We start from the raw sequence: 27,726 nt of genomic DNA, 5'->3' as shown, positions 1-27,726 counted from the left end.
TCCCAACACCAATCAGTTTTATTAAAAACGTCTTCACAGACGGGTATCGATGGGAGAACAACAGGATGTATAAAATTGAATCCTAACAGGAGAGAAAAAAAACAAAAAAACTTGTCAATGTCTTATGTACAAAAAGTTCTGAATCCTGGAACGATATTGGCGATGATGTCTGATCATTCGTTGCCACGTCGGCTCTTTTTATGACTCTTCTTTGACCTGAAAGAAGTAACGGCAGGAATGAGCTGAATAAATGATGTTATATATATATATATAAATGGCTGAACATGAATGACAGTGACGCTAGTTACCTCTCTGGAGACTTGGAGTAGCTCCTGTGTCTGTGGCTCCTATGGTGGGCTGTTCATAGAAAACAGTAGGTGAGTTAGTAACCGATCTCCAGCTTGCTACAATCACACAATACGCATAGCAATATTATCCGCTAGGATACTATATTGACTTGTCTGTAGATCGCTCTTTTTTTTGCATTGCTGCCTGAAGGGTTAACCTGGCCACACACATTACAATTTTTTTTAAATATCTGTTCAATTCAAGAATTGCAATAAATTTTTTTTACTGATTGTAACATTTTAAAATATGACCAATGTACCTGTGTTCAATTTTTACCCAATTATGAAAAAATGATTGAAAACTGAGAAAATGGCTTGGAAGTATATATAAGGAAATTGACAATCTACCCTACACCATTCAATTTTCATAAAAATTGATCAGAAAAATCCAGCACTCCCGATAGACTTATCGCAAGGGCAGGGTCATCCTCCTAATGTTTACTGGTTTTGTTGCAATATTTGCGCTGCTTGAGACTACTGTACATTTCTTGGTTGTACCTATGTTCCCTTTGCCGTATTATTGTGCTTTGTAAAGCTCTGCGTAATATGTTGGCGCTATATAAATAAAAAATAATAAAAAATCCGATAAGATTTCTTGCTCGAAAAAAAAAAAAAAAAAAAAAAAAGTTTTCGATTTTTGTGAAAATCTGATCGTTTTTATCGAATTGCCATAAAATCGGATCATTTTATTGTATCGTGTGTGGCCACCTTTAGGCTCGCTTGAACATAACAGGTGACATGAAGGCCCCTTGCACACTGGCATTGTGCCGTGAGTGCAATGTAAGTCAATGGAGCCTTGCAGAGAGTTATTGCGGTGCAACGTCATGTGCCAGAAGCATCCGATCTCATGCAAAGTCTGCATCACGTTACCGCACAGATCATGCACAAGTTAATGGGAGACGCTGGCAGTGTGACTGATGGGAATCCCAGTGACGCAATTCCTGGCCAGCAGGGAGTAGTCACTAACCAGGGTGTGTGTGTGTGGGTGTGTGGGTGTGTGTGTGGGTGTGTGTGTGTGTGTGTGTAGGGGGGGCAGAGGGGGCCACAGTAATGGGCACATTGCAGATGGGGGCGGGCTTTTTTTTTTTCTTACTAATTCTTGTATAAAAATCCTTTCCTGGCTGCTTTTACACTGCTAATCACAATTCCAATTTCCAATTCCAAAATGCGATTTTCACTGAATGCCAGCAACACAAGAAGAAAAAGGCAAAAAAATAAATAAAAATGCAGCACGTGGTTTCTTTAACATTACATGCAATTCCGATTTTGATGCAATTTCACAAGCGATTCCAATTTTTACAATCGATTCCAACGCATGCAGCGTTTTTCTTCATGTATTGCTAGCACCCAGTGAAAATCGATTTTTGATTTTGCATGTAGTGTACTCGCAGTAGGGTACTCTACTTGCGGACTCACATGTAGTGTAAAGAATAAAGGCCCTGCCGAGTATCCCCAAGAGGAGATGGACCAGTCCAAAATTTGTCAGTTCTGTCAGATTTCCACTACCTACTGTAAGTGACAGCAACATAGGAGAGAAGTAATTTATGGCTCATTTTACTCTGGAAGAAACCTATTTCTTATTTGTATGTGTTTACATGTATTTTACAATTTTAAAAAGGGCCATTACAGCTGTGTTTTCTATCACTGAAAAGACACCGGTCTGTCACCCTCCCGCTTTGTGCTCCCCCTCGCCGCTCTGCGCTCCCCCTCACCGCTCTGTGTGCAAGTCCCGGCAGCTCAGCGGCTCTCATTCCCGGCGGTACACTTGCAAACTTCGTTCTCCCGCTGTACGCCGCCGCCTACTTCTCCTCCTCCGTCATCAGCTCTCTTGGCTTCTTCCTCTGCCTAGCATGTCATCAGCTGGGGGCGTGGTGCAGCAGACTCCGCCCACAGACTCTCACTCGTTTCTCTCTGCCTCTACCATCAGCTCTCTTGGCTTCTTCCTCTGCCTAGCATGTCATCAGCTGGGGGCGTGGGGCAGCAGACTCCACCCACAGACTCTCACTCGTTTTTCTCTGCCTCTACCATCAGCTCTCTTGGCTTCTTCCTCTGCCTAGCATGTCATCAGCTGGGGGCGTGGGGCAGCAGACTCCACCCACAGACTCACTCGTTTTTCTCTGCCTCTACCATCAGCTCTCTTGGCTTCTTCCTCTGCCTAGCATGTCATGAGCTGGGGGCGCGGGGCAGCAGACTCCGCCCACAGACTCACTCGTTTCCCTCTGCCTCTACCATCAGCTCTCTTGGCTTCTTCCTCTGCCTAGCATGTCATCAGCTGGGGGCGTGGAGCAGCAGACTCCACCCACAGACTCACTCGTTTCTCTCTGCCTCTACCATCAGCTCTCTTGGCTTCTTCCTCTGCCTAGCATGTCATCAGCTGGGGGCGTGGGGCAGCAGACTCCACCCACAGACTCACTCGTTTCCCTCTGCCTCTACCATCAGCTCTCTTGGCTTCTTCCTCTGCCTAGCATGTCATCAGCTGGGGGCGTGGCCAGCAGACTCCACCCACAGACTCACTCGTTTCCCTCTGCCTCTACCATCAGCTCTCTTGGCTTCTTCCTCTGCCTAGCATGTCATGAGCTGGGGGCGTGGGGCAGCAGACTCCGCCCACAGACTCACTCGTTTCTCTCTGCCTCTACTATCAGCTCTCATGGCTTCTTCCTCTGCCTAGCATGTCATGAGCTGGGGGCGCGGGGCAGCAGACTCCGCCCACAGACTCACTCGTTTTCCTCTGCCTCTACCATCAGCTCTCTTGGCTTCTTCCTCTGCCTAGCATGTCATCAGCTGGGGGCGTGGGGCAGCAGACTCCACCCACAGACTCACTCGTTTCTCTCTGCCTCTACCATCAGCTCTCTTGACTTCTTCCTCTGCCTAGCATGTCATCAGCTGGGGGCGTGGGGCAGCAGACTCCGCCCACAGACTCTTACTCGTTTTCCTCTGCCTCTACCATCAGCTCTCTTGGCTTCTTCCTCTGCCTAGCATGTCATCAGCTGGGGGCGTGGGGCAGCAGACTCCGCCCACAGACTCACTCGTTTCCCTCTGCCTCTACCATCAGCTCTCTTGGCTTCTTCCTCTGCCTAGCATGTCATCAGCTGGGGGCGTGGGGCAGCAGACTCCGCCCACAGACTCACCCGTTTCCCTCTGCCTCTACCATCAGCATGTCCTTTGTAACGCGATATGGGAAGAATGGTGGTTCCAGCCTCGGACGGATACGTGATGCTGTCAGATTGTACATTTGATCTCCGCCTAGGCTAATTTAATCAATTCTCTTCAGATTCATAGTGTTTTCCCTGTTATGCCTGGAAGCCAAGGCACATTCCCTGTGTTTATAAATATACAACGTATATAATGTGCAAATAGAAGAATCAGATTTTGATTCAGGTTTATGATGAAAGTGAACCAGAGACGAAGCACCCTCATGTATTTCACCATATAGATCAGTGGGAACATTAGAGAAAACACCTACCCTGCTCTCTGTTTCATTCTGCACCGCACAGCCTGCTTCTAATCAGCCCTGATAAAATCCCCGACTGAGCATTCACTCTGGCTTTGCTATAATGACTCAGCTATAATGATTCCTGAGCAGAGCCAGCAGGGGGCAGGCTTGGACTTGAAAATACATGAGAGAACACAGACTGAGCTATAAATAAAGGCTCAGTCTGGGATTTTATCAGGGCTGATTAGAAGCAGGCTTAGCAGTGCAGAATGAAACAGAAAGCAAGGTAGGTGTTTTCTCTAATGTTCCCACTGATCTATATGGTAAAATACATGAGGGTGCTTCATCTCTGGTTCCCTTTAAGGTCCTTTGAGACCGAAAACATGTCAGCTTTATGTGACCCATGATACGCTTTCAATAAAGTTTAGAGCAGCTTGAACAAGTGCGGACCATTTCTTCTGTGGCATGGTTTGGGGACAGTTGTGAAGAAGCGCTCAGACATGGACAAACAAGCAAGAAATGAAAGCAGAGGGCACTTGCCTGGAGATTTAGATTTGGACCGGTGGCGCCTCTCTCTCGATCTGCTCCGATGTCTCCTGGGACTTTTGCTTCGGTGCCTTTCACGGCGTGGAGGTGACGGGCTGGAGGCACAAAGACAACAAATGAAAATATTAGCATGAAAACATTATGGAAAATACAAGCAAATCCACTAAATCAGTTGCCACACATGCAGATATTTTAGAGGGTACCTAAAGTGACAGTAAGGTGCCCAGTTTAACTTACCTGGGGCTTCTCCCAGCCCTCTGGTCCCACGCGGTTATTCCGCTCTGATCCCTTCAGCAGCTATGCCCATCAGAAAGCTTGCCAGCTGAGCCAGTTGTGGCTACTGCGCATGCGCAGCCCTGGCAGCCAGCCTTCTTGATCTCACTCCTGTTGCTGGGAGCATTCGGCATGTACGCAGTAGCAATTTTTACAAACTGCTGCGCACACAGAACGCTCCCAGCTACTGGAACGCGATCAAGGAGGCGCAGGGCAGCTGCTGAATAGATCAGAATGGAAAGACAATGTGGAACAAAGACTAACGGTGTCCACTCATGGTACAATTTTTTTTTTTTTCGATTAGATCATTTTGTTTGATTATTCCGTTAGATTGAATATGAAGATTTTTCCAACATGTCCGATCAGATTATTATTGAAAAAAACTGGATAATCTATTCTTTTTTCTTGATAGAAAAATACATTATTTTAAAGAGACTCTGTAACAACATGTTCAGCCTTAGTTCTTCTATCCTATAAGTTCCTTTGCCTGTTCTAATGTGCTCTGGCTTACTGCAGCCTTTCCTAATTGCACTGTCTCTGTAATAAATCTTATCTCCTTTCCTCTGTCGCGTGTGTCGGGCTAAGGCTTGAATGTGTGGAATGTGCAGCACTGCTTGTGATTGGATAGAAGCGATACACACTCTGCAGGCCCCCTGCACACTCTGTATGACTCACACACTCTGTTTATGTGAGCCTATCACAAGCTGGTTAGTTTGTTTGTAAACACTGCCTAAAACTGGCAATTACAAGCCAGGACTGCAGCAGAGAGTGGCAGAAACAGCACAGAGGGGCCCAGGAGAACATAAGGAATAGAATGGTATGCTTTTTGCTGTAAAAATGTTAGAGTACAGATTCTCTTTAACGTTATTTTGATTCGATTGTTTTGGTCGAATAAGTGGGAAAATTAAACATTTTTTTTGTACCGTGTATGAGCACCATAAGTCTTATTTTATTGTATGAAAATTAGTCAATGGAAATCTGGTAGGAAGTTAAATATGCCAAACATTTATCCCCCATCCCACTATCACTCACAATCTTCCCAGCGACCTGTCTAGAGAAAAGTGACACTTTGTTTAAAGTATTTGAGGAACCCTCCCTTAGCTTTACAATCATAAGAGTTACTCACCTCCTCCTCTTGGGGGAGCGACTGCGCCTGAAAGAAAGAGCAGTTGGGTAAGTAATGTACACAGAGTAATGTACACAGGCTACAGCAGTGCAGTGTGCTCCGGCACCGGAAGTGCAGTGTGCACGGGCCGCGGCAGGGCAAGGCGCACGGGCCGCGGCAGAGAAGTAATAGCAATACAATGAACACAGAATCCCAGACTGCTGAACAGAGGCCATGTTTCTTCCACTGCACAGAACCAGGAAGTGCTGCTCTCCTACCCCGACCATCTTACCTTCTAGGCGAGCGGCTGCGGCTCCTTCGGTAGCGAGGTGAAGGAGATCTGCGCGGTCTGTCCAGATCCCGATAATTTCGTCTGTGGTGATCTGGAGACGGGTCTCTGCCCTATGGCACAAAAATGAACAATACTGTGTATGCCGAAATGAGCAGTGCAGACATTTTGCACACAAATTTCACAAACACTAGGGATGGTAAATGGGGTGCAAAGTTGATGCAAGGTTATGCAAATGTTGTATCTAAAGTTTAGTAAGGGTGCTATAAGCAGGACATAACCAACCACTACTTAGCAGGTCTTACTGCACCCGGCATTCAAGGTTGATCTGTTAATGTCTGATGTCAATTATTATTGTACTCTAAGGCCCTTATTCAATTCACTTTTTCTCCCAGGAGATATTTCTACACCTCCTCAATAAAATGCATTTTAAGCCACTAACAAGTAAAAAAAAGACCCAAAATAATTTTGTGTATATTTTTTTTTTTTTTACTCTTTTTCAACTGCAGAGAACTGAAAACGTATTTGCCTTCTTAAAAACAGATGGTATTAGCAATTATTCAGGTTGGAGTGAGCTCTGAAGTGTCCCACAATGCATCACTGCTGAATATGCAAATCATCTTTTGTCCCTGAAAGCTAACCACACCTCCAGAACCGCTGGCAAATATTTATTTTGCATAGCATTTTAGTAAGAGGCCTTTTTGGCTCTTTGTAGCCCCTCCCAGGAGTTCTGGTTCACCATGAGCTTGCTGGGTAGTCTGTTACTAAAGTTATTTGAAACAGAAGATAAGAGAATATCTTCTAGAAGAAAACTTAGAATAAGGGCCTATTTCTATTCAAGAATTGCAATCCACAGACAAGCTTATCAATATGCAGAAGCCTATGTAAAATGATGGCATGGTGACATCACGTACCCTATCATCCTCCTCGTCCTCTTCCTCGCTGGACTCCACATCATCCATGTCTTCCTCCAGAGCGCTGACACGCGGGTCCAGCTGTTCCGTCTCCTCCAGCACAAAGCGTTTCTGCAAGACACAAATCACACAGGTGACGGATTACAGGGTAGATAATTCAATGACATCTTTTATACAGATAGTCCACGGGTTCATGAAGGAGGCAGGGACTGCAAGTTCAATCTTAAACTGAATCTGTTTGTGCCACTTCCGTTCCCCTGTGCTTCCACTGTGTCCCCCTGTGTCTTCAGTGTTCCCTCTGCTTCAACCTCTGTCCCCCTGTGCCACCTTCCATCCCTCTGTCCCCCTTTGTACCCCTTTTATCCTTCCTGCACTACCATTCTGTTCTAGGCCTCCTTTCCCCCATGTTCCAAGCCTTGCAAAGCTCCTCCGCAGCAGAAGCAGCACTGATCTCACCTTCCAGCCGGAGACCAGCGCTGTGCGCCTACCCACTTAGCTTCCTGCTCCCTCTAGTGCCAGTCTTCTGCATGTCATGTGACATACAGGAAAAGATGCTGGGTACTGGAACGAGCAGGAGGCAAAGAGAAGAAAAAAAGCACAGTGCTGGACTTGGCAGGGAGGGGAGAGCAGCACTGCTTCTGCTGTGGGGGAGCTCTGCAATATAGATTAGGCTAGGGAAGCACAGGACGACGCTTGCTTGCCAGGACATGACAGAAGTTTGAAGCTGCTCCTCGGTATCAGGTTTTACACATAATTACAGAATGTTTACTTATGCTACACATAACAGATACACTCCTGCTTGAATGCAATTGTATACAGCTTGGAATTGCACCATAGACTTCCAGGAAAAGTTTCAGGAAGGGGGTGGAGACACTAGATCACCAGGGAAATGGATCCTCTAGGGGAAACATGCCAGTCCTGAAAAGGTTAATATAATCTCATCTACGATTCAATATAAGACACATCCGGTGCTCATTCATGATGTGGTTTATAAGCGGCACATCATGTGACATCACACGACCCCTCACCTGTAAACGAGGCAGTATGATATCGCAGACACGCTCCTCGTGGAGAAGCTGGTCTATGAATTCATCCACATGCATCAGTTCAAACTCTAGAAGACATAAGGATTGCATTAAGGCAGGATTGCACATACATTCATTAATAACTAGGCAGTGTGCACAGACTCTGTGTCCCTCAGTCCAATAAGCAGCACAAGCACTGCAGGGCCATAGATGGGATACACACCTATCTAACAAGACAGAGAACAGCCCAATAGTTATACTCAGGGTTACGAGGAACCGAGGGGAGAGACGTATGCAGGCTGCCACATTTATTTCCTATTAACCACTTCACCACTGAGTGTTTTTTTCCCCCTATGGACCAGAGCAATTTTCACCTTTCAGCACTCCTCCCTTTCATTCGCCAATAACTTTATCACTACTTATAATAACAAAATGATCCATATCTTTTTTTTTCGCCACTAATTTATTTGCCCATTTGTCCCAGATATCACACCGTTTAAATAATGTCCCTATCACAATATATGGTGCCAATATTTTATTTGGAAACAAAGGTGCATTTTTTTAGTTTTACACCTATCACTATTTACAAGCCCAAATTTTAAAAAATAAAAGTAATATACCCTCTTGACATACATATCAAAAAAGTGCAGTCCCTGAGGTAACAATTTTTTTTATTTTTTTTTATTTTTTTTTACAATGCAAACTTTTATTTCAGTGTTTATGGGAGAGTGTGGGATGTTAATTGTATAGCATGTGCAAGTCTTTTTATTGAAACAAATGTATGTAGGTGTAATTTTACTATTTCGCCACAAGATGTCCTCACACATTTTCTTCCTGCCGATAGGAAGTAATGTGTGCATGTGTAATTCAGTTTTGTTACAATCACCGCAGGCATCTCATTGATGCCAGCAATCATTGACACAGGGACTTAGATCAATAACCAGGAACATTGATCTCCTCTCTAATGATCGGCAGTGAGAGTGCGAGTGGGAGGGGTATATCTACGCCCCTGTGACGGGAACAGTCTTCCTGCAGGGCGTAGATATACTGTCGTAGACGCGGCTAGTGGTTAAACAATACCAGTTGCCTGGCTGTTCTGCTGATCATTCTGGCACCAGTAGTGTCTGAATCACACACCCGAAACAAACATGTGGCAATCCAGTCAGACTTCAGGTACATCTGATCTGCACGTTTGTTCAGGGTCTATGGCTAATTTTATCAGAGACAGAGGATCAGCAGGACAGCCAGGCAAACTGCGTTGCTTCAAAGGAAATAAATATGTCAGCCTCCATGTCTCTCTTACATCCAGTTCCCTTTAAATCTTAAAGCGGACCCAAACCAAACATTTTTTTTAATTCAAAATATTTAGTTGCAGCACTCTGACACATACAAAGATAAATAAACATTCCTTAAAGAGACTCCGTAACAAAAATTTCATCCGGTTTTCTTCCATCCTACAAGTTCCAAAATCTATTCTAATGTGCTCTGGCTTACTGCAGCACGTTCTACTATCACCATCTCTGTAATAAATCAACTTATCTCTCTCTTGTCAGACTTGTCAGCCTGTGTCTGAAAGGCTGCCAAGTTCTTCAGTGTTGTGGTTCTGTGATGCATCTCCCCCCTCCAGACTCCTCTCTGCACACTGCCTGTGTGTTATTTAGATTAGTGCAGCTTCTCTCTGCTCTATTATCTTTTACAAGCTGGATAAATCCTCCTCTGAGCTGGCTGGGCTTTCACATACTGAGGAATTACATACAGGCAGAGCTGTCTGCACTCTGCAGGAAGAAACAGCCTAACACTTCAGTGGAAGATAGCTGCAGGGGGAAAGAAGCACACAAATGATCTCTTGAGATTAAAAAGGAATGCTGTAATCAGCCCGCTTGTGTATGGATGTATTTTCTATGTGTACATCAACCTACTTCCTGTTTTGGTGGCCATTTTGTTTGTTTGCAAACAAACTTTTTAAAACTGTTTTTAACCACTTTTAATGCGGCGGGGAGCGGCGAAATTGTGTCAGAGGGTAATAGGAGATGTCCCCTAACGCACTGGTATGTTAACTTTTGTGCGATTTTAACAATACAGATTCTCTTTAAAGCCTATGAGCATTTCAGTGCATGCTTTTCACCCTTCTCTTTGCATAACTAGGGTTATACAGGTGGCAGCCATTAGCAATTCCTCCTTTGCCGGACACCACCTACTCCACCAGTCTGCCGGATTCTGTCCCGGCAATATGAAAGGAAGGGAGGGGTTCCTCTAATAAATGTAAACTATTTTATATCTGTCATCATGCAGCTGAAAAAAAGGCTGCTATTTATCATAATTTAGAAAATAGATTTTATTTCTGAAATCTTGTATTTTTAATTTGGGTCCACTTTAACTATAGAGAAAAATGTTACTCTCTGCTCCAACAAATTAACCACACCTTAAAAAATATTCTAGGGACTAAAAATTATTTGTTAAATTACTGAAAAGGTTAAACTATATTTCACTTTGCCTGGAAGCTAATCAGTTACATTTCTGCAGAATAAAACTGAATGCAATTAAGGTACACTCACAAACGGGTCCCCCAGGGCAACCCACAGAGTGGTGCGGTGTTTTAGGGCCTTCTTTTATCCCTATGTGCAAATATATGGTTTTTGAACCTTTCTGCATACTTTTTGCCAGATACGATTATTTGAGTATATGTATGTGTATATATATATATATATATATATATATATATATATATATATATATATATATGTATATGTATATGTATATATATATATATATATATATATATATATATATATATATATATATATATATATATATATATATATATATATATATATATATATATCATATCATATATGGGCAGCACGGTGGCGTAGTGGTTAGCTCTCTTGCCTTGCAGCGCTGGGTCCCTGGTTTGAATCCCAGCCAGGGCACTATCTGCAAAGAGTTTGTATGTTCTCTCCGTGTCTGCATGGGTTTCCTCCGGGCACTCAGGTTTCCTCCCACATTCCAAAAACATACGGATAAGTTAATTGGCTCCCCCTAAAAAATTGGCCCTAGACTCCAGTACTTACACTACATAATATAGACTTATGGCAATGGTAGGGATTAGATTGTGAGCTCCTTTGAGGGACAGTTAGTGACAAGATATATATATATATATATATATATATATATATATATATATATATATATATATACTGTACAGCGCTGCGTAATATGTCGGCGCTATATAAATACTAAATAATAATAATAATAATATACGGTACTTGCCCATTTGTATATAGTGTGTAAAATCAGGACTATCTGTATTAAGAACCACTTAAAAAATGCATCGTACGTAAATCAAGCCACTCTGCATTCCACATTTATCCCGCAGAGATGATTTACCTCCGTTCCTGTTCTGAGTTTTCACTTTGCGATAGTCGTTATAAAGGGGCTCCAGATATTTGTAGCAGTCAGTGGCTGTACCCGTCAGTCTCATATACAGAGCTCCGAGTGCACGGACATACCTGCCCAGGAAAATAGGAAAATACATGAAGTCAAATAAAACCCGGTTAGACATCTGGCAACACCATCTCTAGGAAATCTTCCAGTGGAGTCGTATATGCTTGGGCTGCAACTCAGTTTATGGTACCTCTGAATGACTCCTCTGTATTTAAAGTGGACCTGAACTCGTGCACAGTAAGAAGGAAAACAGAGAAATGCACCCTGTATGTATTTAGAGTTTAGCCTGTCTAATTCCCCTCATTTGTTTCTAATCACAATCACAAGTAATTTGATCTCTCCCATGTCCCGACTGCCATGGTAGATAAGCTCATTAAAGAGACTAACAAAAGACAAAAATTGCTTACGGTAATGTCTTTTCCAGAAGACGAAAGGACAGCAACCCTGAGACTTGTCTCCCTCCAGCATTCAATGGACAGGAAGCTAGATAAAACATTTGCATATTAGATTAGATAGGGATTAGATAGGTATATACACATGGTTTCCCCTTACCCCATCAGTTGTAAAAAAAAAGACTCCACACAGAATGATGCTTCAAATAAATTTTAATAAGAAATATCCGGGTGGGTAGTAAGGGTGCTGTCCTTTCGTCTTCTGGAAAAGACATTACCGTAAGTAATTTTTGTCTTTCCCAGAACGTCTCAGGACAGCAACCCTGAGATGATAGACAAGAACAAACTAGGGGGGGGGACAACAGCTTGCAACACTTTCCTGCCAAAACATAAATCAGAATTTGACAATACATCTAATTTATAATGTTTGACAAACGTATTGTGACTCGACCAGGTGGCTGCTTTACATATTTGCTCAATAGTAGCTCCTGCCCTCTCTGCCCATGAAGTAGAGACTGCTCTGGTTGAATGTGCCTTGATTGCTGACACCAGCTGCCTTCCTTGATGAACATAGGCTAAAGCAATGGCTTGTTTAATCCATCTGGCAATAGTTGGTCTCGAAGCTTGTTTGCCTTTGAATTTTCCTGCAAATAGCACCAGGAGAGCATTAGATTTTCTCCATGATTTGGAACGTTGAAGGTACTCGATCATACATCTTCTCACATCTAAACAATGCAACTTGCTCTCTTTTTGATTAGATGGGTTATTACAGAAAGATGGTAGAAAAATCTCTTGGGATCTGTGAAACTTGGAGGATACTTTCGGCAGAAAGGATACATCTAGACGCAGAGTAATTCTGTCATCGCTGATGATGCAATAAGGTTCATTTATTGAAAGAGCCTGGAGTTCCCCTATTCTTCTGGCAGTTGTTATTGCCAGCAAAAAAACAGTCTTTAGGGTTAACAGTTTTTCAGATATTTCTGCAATCGGCTCAAAAGGTGGTTCACATAAGGCCTGTAGTACTGTATTTAGATCCCAGGAAGGGATTTTTGACTGAACGATTGGTCGAAGTCTTTTTGCTGCTTTAAAAAACCGGATTATATACTCCTCCTCAGCTAACCTTCTCTCCAGGAAGACACTTAAAGCCGATACCTGTACCTTTAAAGTGCTGATGCTAAGGCTTTTCTCAAATCCACACTGTAAGAATTCTAATACAGAATTTGAATGTGTCAAGTCCCTCTCGTTCTTCAAGCACCATGAATTATAGGTTTTCCATGCCTTCTGATATATTTGGCGGGTAACCTTCTTTCTGCTCTGAATGAGTGTTTCCGATAATTTATTAGAGAACCCTTTGCCCTTTAGTATTTTCCATTCAGGCTCCATGCCGAAAGCCGAAGCAGACTCAGGTTGGGATGAAGCGCTGGGCCCTGTGTCAGAAGATCCTGACGACCTGGAAGAATCAGATAATCTGTAGCTAAACGTTTTAGCAGAGCAAACCAAGGTCTCTTTGGCCAGAAAGGAACAATCAGGATTACTTGTGCTTGATCTCGACATATCTTGTTCAACACTCTTGAGATAAGATGCAGAGGAGGGAAGGCATACATCTTGTGATGACTCCAGGTGATTGAAAATGCATCCAGCTCCCATGGATCGTCCCGCGGGCACAGAGAACAAAATAGACGGCATTTCGCATTGGCTCGTCTCGCAAACAGATCTACTTGTGGGGCCCCCCAGAGATTTGCTATCCTCTGAAACACTTATTCGTTCAGACTCCATTCGTCCTGGGAGAGATCTTGTCTGCTTAGATAGTCTGCTAGATAATTCAGGGTCCCCTTGAGATGTAACGCTTTCAGGGAAAGTAGATTCCTTTCTGCCCAATGCAGAATCTTTGATGCTTGGGATCTTAGACCACTGCTCCTGGTGCCCCCCTGACGGTTGAGATAGGCCACTACTGTACTGTTGTCTGTACGAATAGTCACATGCGTTTGGACAATATGAGCCTGAAATGATTGGAGTGCTTCCCATACAGCTTGCAATTCTCTGCTGTTTGAAGACCGTCTGCGAAGATGAGCAGACCACTGCCCTTGCGCCAGAAGAGTATTCAGATGTGCTCCCCAACCCCAGGAGCTTGCGTCTGTCGTTATAACAGCCTGGGTTGGAAAATCCCAAAGGTTTCCCCTGGAGAGATGCTCTGTCTTTAGCCACCATAGCAGAGAATGTTTGACACTCCATGGAATTTGGAACTTCTTGTCTAGGGAGGATAGATGTTTGTCCCATTTGGATAAGATCCAGGTCTGAAGTATTCTCGAGTGAAGTTGACCCCACTGTACTGCTGGGAATGATGCAGTCAACAGACCCAGTAATGCCATAGCTTTTCTTATCGAAATTATCCTCCTGCTCTGAAAAGAAAGAACAGAATTCAGTAAAAAAGTCGACTTTCTGGGAGGCAAAACAAGTTTCTTATTAGCAGTACAGATTTCAAAGCCAAGAAACTCCATATTTTGTTGCGGCTGTAGGGATGATTTTTCCCAGTTAATCACCCACCCAAGTGACTGCAAAAAATCCAGTGTAAACTTCATTTGAAGTTCCACCGATTGGACAGAGGGACCCCAAATTAATAAATCGTCCAGGTAGGCCATAATCTGAATAGAGTTTAATCTCAGAACAGCTAGAACCTCTGCCATGACTTTTGTAAATAGCCATGGGGCTGATGATAACCCAAAGGGGAGAGCGTTAAATTGAAAATGTCTTACCTCTCCTTGAAGAAGGACTGCGAACCTCAGGAATTGTTGCGACTCTAGATGAATCGGAAGATGCAAGTATGCGTCTTTGAGATCCAATGAGGTTAACAGACAGCCTTCCTGCAGTAGGTTTACCACTGAGCGAATGTTGTCCATTCGGAATTTCCTGTAAAGTACTGCCTTGTTCAGCCTTTTCAGATTCAGGATAAATCTGTAACTGCCTTGGGGTTTCTTTATGAGAAACACAGGGGAATAAAATCCTAGGCCTTCCTGGCATCTTGGTACTTGCCTGATGACTCTCTTTTCCAGGAGGGTGTTTACTTCTTTTAACAGTGCCTGTGACTGATCCGGAGTGTTTGGAGAGGGAGTCACAAAGAATTGCGTTGGTGGGCGCCTGATGAACTCTATTTTGTATCCCTGTGAGATTATGTATAACAGCCAACTGCTCTGGAATGTTTCCTGCCATCTTTCGAGGAAGTGGGCCAGTCTGCCGCCCACCGGGATTCTGGCGTCATTGTTTTGATGGAGGGTTCGTACTGGTGTAAGCCGGATTTCCTCTTGGTCGTTGCATCTTATTTGGTACCCACTTTCTCTTCTGGGTATTTTTATTCTCCGTTTCTTGTTTTCCTGATGAACGAAAGGAGCGATTGAAACGAAAATTCCTCCGTTTAATTGGAAAGTTCTTCTTACTATCAGCAGATCTTTCCAAAGTTTCTTCCAGCTTTGTTCCAAACAAAAGTCTGCCTTCACATGGGATACCGCATAGTTTACATTTGGACGACGTATCTCCCTGCCAGGTCTTTACCCATACTCCTCTTCTGGCAGAATTTACTAGAGCTGTGGTTCTAGCAGTCAGACGGACCGAGTCATCTGCCGCGTCCGCCAAATAATTTGTAGCATGTAAGATCTTGGGAAACATATTCAATATATCCCCTCTAGATATCCCAGATGCTATTTGTGATTGTACTTCCATCAACCATACTTTCAAGGACCTAGCCACAGCTGTAGCTGCCACAGACGGCTTGAAGTTTAATGACGCCGCTTCCCATGCTCTCCTTAGGATGTTATCCATTTTCTTGTCGATTGGATCTTTCAAGCAACCGAAGTCCTCAAATTGTAGATCCGCTCTCCTGGACACCTTAGACAAAGAGGGGTCCAGCTTAGGCGCGGTTCCCCAAAACTTCTGATCCTCTGCACTATACGGGTATCTCTTGGCCAAAGATTTTGGCCAAAAGGCTCTCTTTTCAGGATTGTCCCATTCTCTCTTAATGATTTCTTTAAGACTATTGTGTACCGGTATAAACGACATCTGAGGGTCTGACAACGTTTCATACATCTGGTCTAGGGGTGTTAACGTTTACTTTTCTGTAGTGATCCCCATTGCCTGGTGCATGGCTTCTAACAATTCTTTCATAAAGTCCGTAGAAAAGGCGAATTTATGACTCTTGCTACCCTTTTCTTCTACCTTATCTGTCTCTGAAGGAATTTCATCAAAAGAAGAAATTTCCGATCCTGCATCAGATCCTTCTGAATCTTCTGAAAGCATAACATCTAATTTTCTCTTTTTTGTAGGGGGACTATCAGCAGGGGTTGGATTTGACTGTTTAATCCCCACAGAGCCAGAGGGGCCAGGCATTGACCCCTCTGCCCTAGGTGGCGAGGCGGCCGAGCTTTTCATGGTTTCCACCGCTGAGGAAATTTCGGCTCTAATCCATCCTTTCAAGTCTTTAAACATTGAAGGCGATTCCTCCCTGACAACCTTCTCTGTACAGGATTGACATAAGGGTTTAGAGGAAGATGATGACAAGTGACCCTTGCACACTGCACATTTCTTGGAGGGCTTGTGAGTTGCAGAGCCTTTGGGTTTGTCACTGTCATTTTTATCAGGTCTGCTGGGAAGTTCTGTCTTATCAGCTCTAGTTTCTGATTTCCCATCCACTTTACGAGTTTTAGGCTATAATAAAACAGAAAAACATAAAAAAAATATCAATCAGCCTGAGAACCCTCTGATTAGTGCTAATATGAATCATAGAACCACAAATGATGCATACCAGAGAGGGTACGGAGCTTGACTCCACAGAGCCCTGGGAGGAAGATCCGCCGGCAGCCTCCATAGTCACAGACACTGAAAAAAGTGACTAAGTAAGTTTAATAGCCCTGCTATTATTCCTGCCCTGCCCACAGAATAAAACACATTTATCACAGGCCCCAGAAGATCCTACCAGTCCTGAAGATTTTTCTTTCCGACAAGTCACGCCAGCCTCCACCTCCGTAAGCAAGGAGGAATCTGCGCTAAACGCCGCTCTGGAGCGCACGCCGGGCCAGGAGACTTCCTGCTTCCGGCTTCTGGTCACGTGTGGTGCCAAACACGTGATCCGCGGGCGGGACTTCCGGAATCCGACGAACTTCCGTATCCTGGGGAAGGCTCTAGCGTGCAGCGTGATCCCGCGCGAGGACAACTAGCCTGCGCAGACTAGGGGGATCACACAAGCCGCGGCTCCTGCAACAAGCATGGGTGGCCAGCCAAATCCCCACCACTAGCATCCTGCTGGACAGGATAACAACTGATGGGGTAAGGGGAAACCATGTGTATATACACCTATCTAATCCCTATCTAATCTAATATGCAAATGTTTTATCTAGCTTCCTGTCCATTGAATGCTGGAGGGAGACAAGTCTCAGGGTTGCTGTCCTGAGACGTTCTGGGAAAATTTCATCCTTTTTTCTACCATCCTACAAGTTCCTAAACCTATTCTAATGTGCTCTGGCTTACTGCAGCACTTTCTATCACCGTCTCTGTAATAAATCAATGTATCTTTCCCCTGTCAGACTTGTCGCCCTGTGTCTGGAAGGCTGCCAACTCTTCCGTGCTGATCTGTTATGCACACCCCTCTCCAAGCCCCTCTATGCACACTCCAGTGTGTGTGTTATTTACATAAGCCAGCAGCGTCTCTGCTCTATTATCAGTGAGAGAAGAGAGCTGGATAAAAATCCTCCTCTGTTAGGCTGTGAAAGGAGCTGGCTGACACACACTGAGGAATTACAGACAGGGCAGAGCTGTCTGCAGGAAGAAATGATCAGCCTGTCACTAGTATTCAGTGGATGAGAGCTGCAGGGGGACAGAAAGTAAACACACAAATGATCTCGAGATTCAAAAGGAAGGCTGTATACACCCTGCTTGTGTATGGATGTATTTTCTATGAGTGGACATACTGTACATTAACCTACTTCCTGTTTTGGTGGCCATTTTGTTTGTTTATAAACAAACTTTTTAAAACTGTTTTTAACCACTTTTAATGCGGCGAGGAGCGGCAAAATTGTGACAGAGAGGAAAAGGAGATGTCCCCTAATGCACTGGTATGTTTACTTTTGTGCGATTTTAACAATACAGATTCTCTTTAACAGCACAGGATGTTAATATGTCTGCTTCCATGAATCAGGAAGTAGAAACAGTGCAGGTATCAGGATTTGCATTAGCTGTAACAAAAAAATTTTTTTGTTTAAAGAGTAACTGTTAGCCCCCAAAGTGAAATTTAAATCTGTACAGCAATGTTTTATTTAGTATTAAAGTGATCAAAAATGCCAATGCGTTCTGCAAAAATCAATATAATTTTGCTACTATGTAGCCTTTTGCCCACGCTAACGACGCAAAGCCGCATATCAGATACTGATGACGAGCATGCAGAGCATGCCTATGTTTGCCCGACCCCCCTCTCCCCCCCAGGACCAGGTGCCGATCTATTCGCACCACAAACAGCTGACCGCTCTGACACGGAGAGAGAGCGGCAGCACTTCCAGCGGGAGCACCACAGAGCAGCCGCCGCCGTGCATCTCTCACATGTGATTCTCTCACATGTGACTCGGCGGCGGCTGCTCTGCGGTGCTCCGGCTGGAAGTGCTGCCGCTCTGTCTCCGTGTCAGAGCGGTCAGCTGTTTGTGGTGCAAATAGATCGGCACCTGGTCCTGGGGGGGAGAGGGGGGAGAGGGGGGTCGGGCAAACATAGGCATGCTCTGCATGCTCGTCATCAGTATCTGATATGCGGCTTTGCGTCGTTAGCGTGGGCAAAAGGCTACATAGTAGCAAAATTATATTGATTTTTGCAGAACGCATTGGCATTTTTGATCACTTTAATACTAAATAAAACATTGCTGTACAGATTTAAATTTCACTTTGGGGGCTAACAGTTACTCTTTAAAGGTCATTATGCTGTTGCGTATGTTTTGGAGCAGAGAAGATGTTTTGAGTTCAGGTCCACTTTAATATAAGAATAATGCACTTTCCATGTGGTCAGGCATCTGGCATTGTTTCAAAGAAAATAAATATGTCAGGCTCCATATGCCTCTCACTTCGGGCTCCTTCTAAATGTTTGATATAAAGGGCTCTATTCATAAAAAATTTGTGTCAAAAAAACTCCTGGAGGGAAAATACCGCAGCGGTATTTTAGACTTCTGGGTGGTAATTCATAAAAATGTTGCCAGTTGCGATGCAAGTGCGGAGATCTCCCGCTGAAGGCTGGCGGTAAGCTGTCGGAAGGCATGCGGAAACACTTCAGCCGGCAGAGTCCCTCCGTGCACTGCTCTCTCTGGGAGGTCTGTCCCATTCACTTGTATGTAATCCGCAAAATCAGAGGAAGCGGTATTTCCCGTCCACATACCGCTTCCTCTAATCTTTATGAATGGCCATTTTGTTACTTTTTTCTAGATAAATCTAGAAAAACACAGCAGAAGGCGGAAATTTCTCGCTCTGCTGGGGGATTGTAGATTTTCATGCGGGAACAGCTTTTATGAATGCCCACTTTGCTAAATGGTCGGGAAAGTCCGCTGTTTTGAGTGGAAAGCCCCAGCTGCTTACCTGTAGCCGAGTTTCGGCGAGTCCTCCAGGACGGCTGCTGCTGAGACATTTGGATGTCTCCTCCCCACCTGGAAACACCTGAAATATTTTAAATTGATTAATTGCCTGTGAGCCCATAAAGGAACTCCACCCTCCTTACATCATCAGTTTATTACGAGTATCCATTCATTTATAGTTATCTTTTTTTTTTTTTTTTTTTTTGAACCATGAATATTACCTCCCCCGTATATATACACATACATGTAACTACATACATATATATATATATATATATATATATATATATATATATATATATATATATATATATATATATATATATATATATATATATATATATATATATATATATATATATATATATATATACACATATACATATACACAGGGGTGGGAACTCAGGCAGCCGTCCTGGAGGACTCGCCGAAACTCGGCTACAGGTAAGCAGCTGGGGCTTTCTCCCATCGTCCTCCAGGACGGCTGCTGCTGAGACCAGCGAGAAATTTTACCTTAGGGAGGGATGATGGCCTGTAGAACCTTTCTTCCAAAGGTCTGGTCCTGGCTTGACAGCAATTCAACTCGGTAGTGCTTGATAAATGTCGTTTGATTTGCCCAGGTTGCAGCTTTACAGATCTGGTCTAAGCTTGCCCCTGATCTTTCTGCCCAAGATGTTGCTAATGATCTTGTTGAGTGTGCTGTTAAAGTTGTAGGAGGTACTGCGCTAGCAGACTTATAAGCTAAGGCAATAAGTTCTTTTACCCATCTTGCAATCGTACCCTTAGATGCCTGTAGACCTTTACTTGCCCCTGCATAGGTGATGAATAGATGGCTAGATCTCCTCCAATCTTTTGTACGATTTAAGTACATTAGGATTGCCCTTCTGACATCTAAGGTACTCCATTTCCGTTCCCTATCATTCTTAGGATCTGTAGAAAAGGACGGAAGCACTATTTCCTGTGACCTATGGAAGGATGTAGCGACCTTCGGTAAATAGGCTGGATCAGGTCTAAAGACTATTCTGTCTTGGTGTACTACCATGTATGGATCTTTAATGGATAAAGATTGGATGTCACCTATTCGCCTAGCCGATGTAATGGCGACTAAAAAAGCCACTTTTAAGGTAAGGAATTTAAGTGAAGTTTGTGCTAATGGTTCAAACTTGTCTGACGTTAAGAAATCAAGAACTAAAGCTAAGTCCCAGGGAGGCACTAACTTCCCTGGCACCGGTTGGGATCTAGCAACCGAAGTAAGAAAATTTTTAACGAAAATATTTTTTGACAATCGTCTATTGAGAAAAACTGAAAGGGCTGACACATGAACCCTTAACGAACTGATTGCTAGTCCCATATCTACACCACTTTGTAGAAACTCCAAAATAAATTTAAGGTCATTTGAGGTGACCCCATTTTTTTCTTTCCAACTTCCAAAAGCTCTCCAAATTTTTTCATACTTTTTCCTCGTCGTTAACTTTCTGCAATTAACCAACGTGGTTACCACTTTCTTTGAAAACCCCTGCCTCGTTAGGATAGTCTCCTCAGTATCCAGGCTGTCAGGTTCAACATTTGAGGGTCCGGATGGAATTTCCCCTCCTGAACTAAGAGGTCCGCCCTGCTGCCTAGGTGCCACGGACCCTTGACCACTAGCTGTTGAAGGAAAGGAAACCAGGTCCTTTTGGGCCACCAAGGACCTATAAAAATCACTTTGCATTTTGAAATTTCTATTTTCCTCAACACTCTGGGAATTAATTTGAAGGGTGGAAAAGCGTACAGGAGTCCTGACGGCCATTCCACCGTCAGTGCATCCAAACGATTCACCGGCATTGTTGGATGCAGCGAACAATAATCCTTTACTTTTGCATTGTGTGGACTCGCAAATAGATCGATGATTGGCTGCCCCCACTTCTGTACTATTTCGAGGAATATTTGTTGGTTGAGCTGCCATTCTGCCTCCATCGTCATCCCTCTGCTGAGGGAATCGGCCCACCTGTTCCTGACCCCCCGAATGTGTACTGCTGTAAGCGACAGTGTATTCAACTCTGCCCAAGACATTATGTCCAGCGCGAGATCTCTCAGATCCTTCACTCTGGTGCCTCTTGCACCTGGTAACTTAAATAATGGGCCCCCCACCCCCAAATGCTGGCATCCGTGTAAAGCTTTGCTGGGGATTTCTGGAGCCATTGTCTCCCTTGAGACAAGTGCTGTGGATAACTCCACCACTGCAGAGACTCCTGGACATGGTCTGGGGGAACTGCAAATTTGTCTAAGGAAGCTTGCTTTTTGTCCCAAATTGACAGAAACCATTCCTGAACCGTCCGTGAATGGGCTTGAGCCCAATCCACCGCCGGAAATGTTGCAGACATTAGCCCCAGGAGAGACATGGTGTCCCTTAGCGACACTCTGGTACCTCCTGTGAATGTCTGAACTTTTTGAATTATCTTTCCTATTTTGTCCTCTGGTAAATAAACCCTTTGCGACTCTGTGTCCCAAAGTAATCCTAGAAAGATTTGTCTCCTGGTTGGATTTAGCTGGGATTTTTCCCTGCTTATAATCCAACCCAATTCTGATAAAGTTTTGATTGAAAAATCTAGATCCTTCTTTAAGGCTTCTTCTGAACCTGCCAGAAAGAGAAAATCGTCTAAATACGGTAGAACCCTTACATTGTGGAGGTGGAGGAAAGACATTACCTCCGCCACTATCTTTGTAAAAATTCTCGGGGCGGACGAGATCCCAAACGGAAGGGCCCGATATTGGTAGTGGCATACTGACTCTCCGAACCGGACTGCGAACCTTAGAAATTTCTGATACGCCGGATGAATAGGAACGTGGAGATACGCATCCTCCAGGTCTAACGTCGCCAGAAATGCTCCCGGCCAAATCGTATTTCTGACGGAGGCAATGCTTTCCATGCGAAACCTCTTCTCCACAATGTAAGGGTTCAAGGGCTTTAGATTTAGTATCATGCGGAACTTTCCGGATGGCTTTTGGATTAGAAAAACCCTCGAATAAAACCCCCGAAAATGATCTTGTAGAGGTACTCTTTTGATTACATTTTTCTGTAATAGCGAAATTACCGATTCCCTTAGTGCTTGCGCCCTTAACGGGTCCCTCGGTACTTCCGTCAACAGTCGGCTGGGAGGAGGAAAGGAACTGAATTCGATCCTGTATCCGGAACGAATTATGTCCCGAATGTAAGGACTGTCTGTGATTTTTTCCCAGGCCGGGAAAAAATAACTTAGTCTCCCCCCAACCCCCCGATAGTCACTTTCCGGGTTTTGAGGGAGCGGGTTGGGGCTTGTTAAATAAAAAGGAGCCCCTACCCCTTCCTGAGTTATAGGACCATCTTCTGGACTGAAAGGAACCCCTGTTAGAGGATTCCCCCCTTGAAGGATTCCTTCTGGTTGGAAAAGGTCTTTTAAGAACCTTTTTCCTTTTATCGGGAAACCTCTTTCCTTTGTCTGATGATCTTTCCAATACTGAATCCAGATCTTTACCAAACAATAACTGCCCCTGAAACTCCATTGCACATAAATTGTGTTTTGATGCTGAATCTCCCTCCCAGGCATTTAGCCAAACTGCCCGCCTAGAGGAATTGACTAGGGCTGCGGCCTTAGCCGAGGATCTTAGGCTTTCAGATGCTGTATCAGCCACAAAAGCCATAGATTTGGAAATAACCGGTAATGACTCTAAAATCTTTTCATGAGGGGTGCCTGCCACTAAGTGACTCTGTAATCCTTCAATCCATCTAACCAGGTTCCTGGCCAGACAAATTGATGCAATTGCGGGTCTAAATGAAAATGCCACTGCATCCCATGCGCGCTTAAGTAAGACCTCTGCTTTCCTGTCCATGGGATCTTTTAGGGCCCCAGCATCCTCAAAGGATAAATCGGAATTTTTTGAGTACTGGGCCAATGCTGCATCTAACTTGGGACATTTAATCCAAGGCGTTTCCTCATCCTCTTTAAAGGGAAAACGTCTTTTAAAGGACCTGGGAACAAACAAACGTTTTTCCGGGTCCTTCCACTGAGATTTTATAAGCTCTTTTATTGAGTCATGTATAGGGAAAACTTTTGAAGGTTGGGCACCCAATCCCCTATAAATATTGTCCCGAACAGAAACAATCGGACTGTCAGTCTTAATTTGTTCTGACTCATACACCGCCTTTAAAACTTCCTCTGTATCTTCAGCAGAGAACAAATATCGTGACGGTTTTACCACCTTAGATTTTTGAGAACCGTCAGAATCTAACTCAACTGCTTCACCTTCCTCCTCAGAATTTTCTGAGGAAAATTGAGCCCCCCCCCAGTAGAGCAAGGGGACCCTGTGCCTGCTGACCTGACGGGACCTGTGATACTGAAGCCTGAGGAGAACTCTGAGGCACGTTCTGCGTTATAAAAATAGAATGATTGTCTGAATCCGCCGTATGGGAGGATGAGGCAGTTGACCCGACACCCTGTATCTGAGGTTGTTTTGCCTCTACTGCCAGGGCTGATCTAAATGCAGTGAATGTATTTGAAATTTCATCCTTTACAGATTTCATTAACTCTAATAAAGCCTGAGTAGTTTGTGAAGTCTCTGCAGCCTGACTAGCAGGCTGTTTAGATTCTGCATAACAATCCCTACATATATTTTTGGTTGCCCCCTCCTGCAGCCTTGCATTGCAAACCCGGCATTTAATTCTCTGTTTGGCTTTCTGCAAGAAAAAACAACAGAAAAACAATCTTCCTCAATAACAAGCTCTACATAAACGGGGTTGGTAGAGGTTATATATGTTCTTAACATACCCTTGGGCTGTTACCCGTTTTGCTTGGGTCTCATCGGCTGCATTGTCGGAGGGATGCGTCTGCTCCATTGCAGCGTGAGCGGCGTCTCCTCGTGGCTAGGGGAAGTGCGCCTTTACCCAGTCGCACTTCCTGGTGCAAGACGCCGCCCAGAAGTCTCGTCTGCCACCAATCAGCCGCTAGCGGAAGTGATGCGGCCAGCCCGACGTCTCATCCCGCGAGACTTCGCCACCGCTACTTCCCTCCTCACAGTGGAGACGCCGGAATCAGGGCGGAAACGTCGGCTGATCAGACCATCCCGGCCTGAGACATAGGAGATAGGTAGGACATCCCCCAAAACTCTCCTACCAGGCTGAAACAACAGTTACCAGCCCCAGCCAACATCTAGACAGTAGATAAACCTACTCTATGTAAGATATGGGCGCCCCAGGCAAAAACCCATACCATTCACAACATAATAAAACCTGACCTATCCAGGTGAATCCAGTGGGTGAATGGGAAACAAACAAAAAACTGATGATGTAAGGAGGGTGGAGTTCCTTTATGGGCTCACAGGCAATTAATCAATTTAAAATATTTCAGGTGTTTCCAGGTGGGGAGGAGACATCCAAATGTCTCAGCAGCAGCCGTCCTGGAGGACGATGGGAGAAAACTTGTGGTAAGGTTTTATGAATAGAGCCCAAAGTGTTTGCAATGAACTTCATGGTAATAGAGCGATTCATGGAATGATATTGTGATAATTAAAGTTTATATAATTTTGAGAACTCACTTGAAGTCTTCATTCTTTATAAACTCCACAATAATATCTTTTTCTGGCTGGATCTGCAGCATCTTCAGGGCCAGACACAGAAAAGGAGTGGGCTTGATGTTGCCTCCAAACACCCCTCCAACATACTTCAGCTCCATGGCTTTGTCCACCACCAGCTCCGCTGTAGGGTAAGAGGAGAAAACATTCTGATTACCAAAGGAGTATAAGGGCCCGTTTCCACTGGCCACCGCGCACCATGCACGGCTATGGGATTCGCAGTCTCCCGAATGGAAACTGACGGCAATGTCCGCCGAATCGCTAAGGTAAGCGATTCGGCCGGCGGCGCCATAGTCTCCTATGGCAGAGTTTCCCCGTGCGGTTCGCTTGCAGGGAACTCTCCGAATTCGGCCCAGTTTCCACAGTAGTGAAAACTTGCCCGAAACCAATCATTAAAGTCATATTCCACTTTTGTTGATAAAAAGCAATCCCCACAGTGTTCTCCCCAGGCTCTTTTAGCCGCGCATTACACCCGGCTAATTTTGGTGAGCACCCGGGCTGTCATCGGCTCACCTCCTCCTATGTTGTAAGCAAAGTTGAGCAGAGAAGCGCCGGCCCTGCATTTTCTCATCTCGCCCCAGCTGGCTTCTTTTTCATGCCACCCGGCTACTTTGTCATGCCACCCAGCTGGAAAAAAGTCTGGGGAGAACACTGCCCCAGTTCAGATCTATACATAACAAGGGATTTAGCAGTTACTGAAATGTGTTACCTTCTATCTGCAGAGAATGCCACCTGCACAGCTCAGCCTATCTACCAGCACAACAAGTATTGTGTGTGAGATTAGTGCAAATGATAAAACAATGCTTCCTGCTCTGTGCCGCTAATCGTACATGAAAGAAGAGGGCTGGCTGTGAACCTCTATTTTATCCTGCACCCTGTGTCTATCAACCTTTAAGTTACCCTACACCCTCATTTCCGGTCTATGAACCTCTAGCCTATCCTGCACCCCCATTTCTTCGAAACCCTAAACTACCATGAACCCCCATTTCCTGTTTATGAACCGCTCAGCTATCCTGCACCACCATTTCATGGCAACAAATCCCTGGGCTATCCTGAACCCCATGAAATCTTGGGGCTCTTGTCTACACATAGCCACCATTTTATGTCTGTGGACTCCCCTCGATGCTAGCCTACTTTGAGATGAATCACATAGACTTCTGCTCAGCGGCTTGTTTAGCCTATGTAAAATTATTTTCTGCTACTGTGCAGAAAAGCATTTGACACCCTTCTGCATCATTTACCAGCATTTTGTCACCACATCGTGTTTTAAGCCCCTACGGGACACGGAACTGCTTGCGCACAGTTCTCAGTGTTTTATGTTTTTCAAAAGCACTTAGTGAATGGCAACTGCCAAAAAAGTGTGCAGCGAGCAGGGAGGCTGGCTGGCATATTTGTATAAATCCTTTGCAGGAATTCCTCTATAATAAAACCCCTGGGTACTTATCCGTTAGCCGGGCGCATCCTCTAGGTGGCGACAAAACTCCACCAGAGTTACATCTTTCCCTACTATCCATGTCGGCCTGGAGGGGGAATAGTAATTAGCGCCACCTGCCGGATGCGCCCGGCTAACGGATAAGTACCAACCCCTGTGTCCCGGCGTGTGCCTTTCTTTGTGTAGCTGGGTTCGTGCTTTATGCTACTGCGCATATGCGCAGCACGGACAGTCGTTGAGACAGGACGGGGCCAGTGAGCCGGGCCTGCGTGTGTGCGGGCAGATGGGTGCGCGCGCGAGAGCGGCAGGTGCGCACGCATGCACACTGTTGAAAGATAGACCTAGCGCCCGTTTTAAAATGGGCTTGGGTCTACTAGTTGTCTTAATAAAGAATAAAGGCCATGTTGAGAATCCCCCATGAGGCGATAAGCTGGGCCAAAACCTGTCGGTTCTGTCAGATTTCTACTACCTACTGTAAGTGTTAGCAACATAGGAGAAAAGTAATTTATGGCTCATGTTACCTTGGAAGAAAGATATTTCTCATTGGTATGTGTTTACATGTATTTCTCAAGATAGTGGTCCTTTAAGGAGGTTGTTCCCCCAGGCCCCCTATTTCGAAAAAATTAGTGGACAAGACTAGAGTGACCAGAGTCCCGAGGCCGGGAAGTCCCGCTGCTGAAAGCGGACGTTTCCCAGGACCTCATGCAGCCTGGGACAGCGTACCATCCGGGACGTCTGGTCACTCTAACAAGACAGAACGTAGTGAGTTTGCAGGAAGCAGCTGTTCCTCTGTGGGCATTCCAGTTGGTTCCCCTAAAGTAGACTAGCGCCCTCCTCTCTTTGTAGAGCAGAGCAGGATCGTCCCCCAGGCAACCTAGGCAGGTGCTTGGGGCCTAGTGGGTGTTAAGGGGCCCACCTGCCACCTTCTTTGGCCTCTATCCACTTCAGCTTACCAAAAAGACCACAAGGGGGACCCCAATCTACCGCCTTGCCTAGGGGCCATTACATCTTATTACAACTCTGGTACAGAGCTCCCACAAAAAGCCTGTAGAGTGACCCTGGAGCAGCCAGCACCGGAAACACGTCACACGCACCGGTCAGGCCGAAGCACTCCTCCTTCCAGTATTTGGACTCGTAGATCCGGGTCCGGATGATTTTCTCCACCAGGTATTGCGGATTGGTCCCGTGTACGCTGTGCGCATCCTTCACTGTCCGGTTCGCCATCTTTCACTCCACTAACCAGCAGATTCCGGCGCACAGAAGTGACGTCACGGACCGGCGATAACGCAGCTTCCGGTTTGTGCTGGTGGCGGGAAATTTCCAGCTGGAGGTAAGTGAGCAGCTGCTGATG

General features: G+C 44.9%; 2 protein-coding genes across 2 annotated transcripts in view; one reads left to right on the top strand and one right to left on the bottom strand.

Annotated features, from left to right (window-relative positions):
• On the bottom strand, positions 1-27,623 carry PRPF38A (pre-mRNA processing factor 38A). The gene is made up of 10 exons (XM_068238975.1): positions 27,470-27,623; positions 24,908-25,067; positions 11,320-11,441; positions 7,936-8,021; positions 6,908-7,018; positions 5,997-6,106; positions 5,726-5,752; positions 4,321-4,421; positions 309-357; positions 1-216 (listed from the first exon to the last, which is right to left on the bottom strand). The coding sequence occupies exons 1-10, from the start codon at positions 27,597-27,599 to the stop codon at positions 174-176; spliced, it is 939 nt and encodes a 312-aa protein (XP_068095076.1). The 5' UTR covers positions 27,600-27,623; the 3' UTR covers positions 1-173.
• ORC1 (origin recognition complex subunit 1) overlaps positions 27,476-27,726 on the top strand; it is a 48,817-nt gene continuing 48,566 nt past the window's right edge. Inside the window, exon 1 of the mRNA XM_068238972.1 lies at positions 27,476-27,705. The gene's annotated coding sequence lies outside the window, so the exon portion shown is untranslated. The remainder of the gene's footprint in view (positions 27,706-27,726) is intronic.

Source organism: Hyperolius riggenbachi, chromosome 6 (genome assembly GCF_040937935.1).
Source record: "Hyperolius riggenbachi isolate aHypRig1 chromosome 6, aHypRig1.pri, whole genome shotgun sequence".
Lineage (NCBI taxonomy): Eukaryota > Metazoa > Chordata > Amphibia > Anura > Hyperoliidae > Hyperolius > Hyperolius riggenbachi.
The sequence above is the reverse complement of the archived record's forward strand: the minus strand, read 5'-3'. Positions and strand labels throughout refer to the sequence as shown.